This window comes from Carlito syrichta, unplaced genomic scaffold, assembly GCF_000164805.1.
Source record: "Carlito syrichta isolate Samal-C Ts95f unplaced genomic scaffold, Tarsius_syrichta-2.0.1 Scaffold301173, whole genome shotgun sequence".
NCBI classification, from domain to species: Eukaryota; Metazoa; Chordata; class Mammalia; order Primates; family Tarsiidae; genus Carlito; species Carlito syrichta.
Window position 1 is genome coordinate 77,351 of NW_007245269.1, and position 2,150 is coordinate 79,500.

The 2,150-nt window shown below is 43.3% G+C and overlaps 1 gene segment (V, D, J or C); it reads right to left on the reverse strand.

Moving 5' to 3' along the window:
* Window positions 1-1,289: 1,289 nt before the first annotated feature.
* Window positions 1,290-1,880, reverse strand: LOC103257037. The segment is given in 2 exon segments: window positions 1,290-1,702; window positions 1,826-1,880. Coding segments are annotated over 2 exon segments (468 nt in total).
* Window positions 1,881-2,150: the final 270 nt, after the last annotated feature.

Consider the following 2,150-nt stretch of genomic DNA (forward strand, 5'->3'; position numbering starts at 1 on the left):
GGAGTCTCACTCTGTCGCCCAGACTGGAGTGCAGTGGCTGCTCCCAGCCACCGCAGCCTCAACCTGCTGGGCCCCGGTGATCCTTCTGCCTCAGCCTTCCGAGTAGCCAGAATTACAGGCATGCGCTACCACACCCAGCTGATTTTTTGATTTATTGTAGAGATGAGGTCTCACTGCCCAGGTGGGTCTTGAACCCGCGTGCCCAGGCAACCCACTCACCTCAGCCTCCCAAAGGCGCGGGATTACAGGCTGAGCCACCGAGCCCGGCCATCAATTTACTTTCAAATGGTTTAGAAAAATAAATCAGTACACTGTACAATATTTGCAACCTTAATATTAGTGTGAAATTGCTTCAAATTTTAAAAATCATGGAAATGGCTGTTCATAACGAGACTCCCAATGTATTCTAAAGCAGCAGTCCTCAACCTTTTTGGCATCAGGGACTATTTTTGTGGAAAACAATTTTTCTGTGGAATGCTGGGTGAGGGCTGACTTTGGGATAATTCAAGTGCATAACATTTATTGTGTTCTTTATTTCAATTATCATTACATTGTAATATATAATAAAATAATTATACAACTCCATATACAAAAATAGGCACCGAGAGCAATGGTAAATAAAACAATGTGTTGGCTATGCAATAGACTAAAATATGTGTTGGATTCTAACTTGAAAGTTGACACCAGATGAAGTTGTACAGTTGACTTACAACTCAATTGCCACTTAATGAAAGGGAGTCATTCAATGAAGGACCCTCCCATAAGACTTGGAAATCAATAGTATGATTCAATATTCATTGACACTTTCAGACAATCATGTGGACTGAGGTGAGTGCTGAAGAGTTACCTGGAGAGGAATTGCCTCAGCTGAAAGCACACCTGGTTTCCCAGATTTTTTTTGAGGACTATACCATTAGATTGCCTATACCTTCAGGGACAGTTGCACTCAGTCTGCTAAAAGATTAGAGAATCCTCTGCCTCTAGTATCTATTTCCCTGAATGACATACCCAAGGATTTGAAAGCTGTGGTTTAAATTATAATTATCTGCATTGACAGAATTCCTGCTTGCGAAAAGAAAAAGAGTGGTTATGCCTTTGCTTTATGAATACCAATTATCCATTAATACAGACTCTTCAGATGGACTGACATTTTTTCTTTATGAAATCAGCAGAGACATAGTCATGTTAGTGCTGCTTTGGCAAAAGAACAGGAACATGAGAGAGTGCTAAGGAGCCTTCATGGTCCCCTCTCTCAAAAACTACCAGTGGTATTCAAAACCTGGCCAAGTTCAGGAAATATTCTCAGATGATCGAGACACCTCAGCATCAAAGGAGAAGCTGGTACAGCCCAGCCTCACACATCTGCTTCCCTGGGTGGTTTTTGTTATGACTTGTAACACTGTGGGAGGAGTACTGTCATACTGCTGACAGAAATAAGTTGCAATATCTTCAGGCTGAAGGCTGCTGATAGTGAGAGTGTAATCTGTCCCAGATCCACTGCCACTGAACCTTGATGGGACCCCAGATTGCAGACTCGAAGCATAATAGATCAGGGGCCTAGGAGGTTTCCCTGGTTGTTGCTGATACCATGCTAAATACTTCCTAATGTCCTGACTTGCCCGGCAAGTGATAGACACTCTTTCTCCCAGAGAAGCATACAGGGAGGACGGAGACTGGGTCATCTGGATGTCACAGCTGGCACCTAAGATTGAAAACAGAAAAACAAATATAAACACAATTAATCAAGTTATAAGAGGATTTGTCTGATTGGCCAGACCGTACTTCCAAACTGGATGAGTCAGTTCTCAGTGTTGTTCTTCCTTACCTGTGAGCCAAAGCAATAGGAGCCCCAGGAGCTGAGTGGGAGCCCTCATGTCCATGCTGTGTCCTGACTGGGACTGACTTCTGCACTGGGTGTGACCAGTCCATTAATAAGTCTTCAGAACAGGGGGCTGGTTTCTGTGGAACATGCAAATTAGCAGACTGGGAACAGCTGCAAGGCTGGCTCCTCTCAGTAATTCAGCAACAGGTGCAGTTTCCCCAGATGTTCCTGGTCAGAGCAGGGCAAACACAGATTTAATTGCAGAGAGGATTTCTCTACCTCTCCATTATCAAAAAATATAATTAGAGAACAATTTTTAAAATGTGAA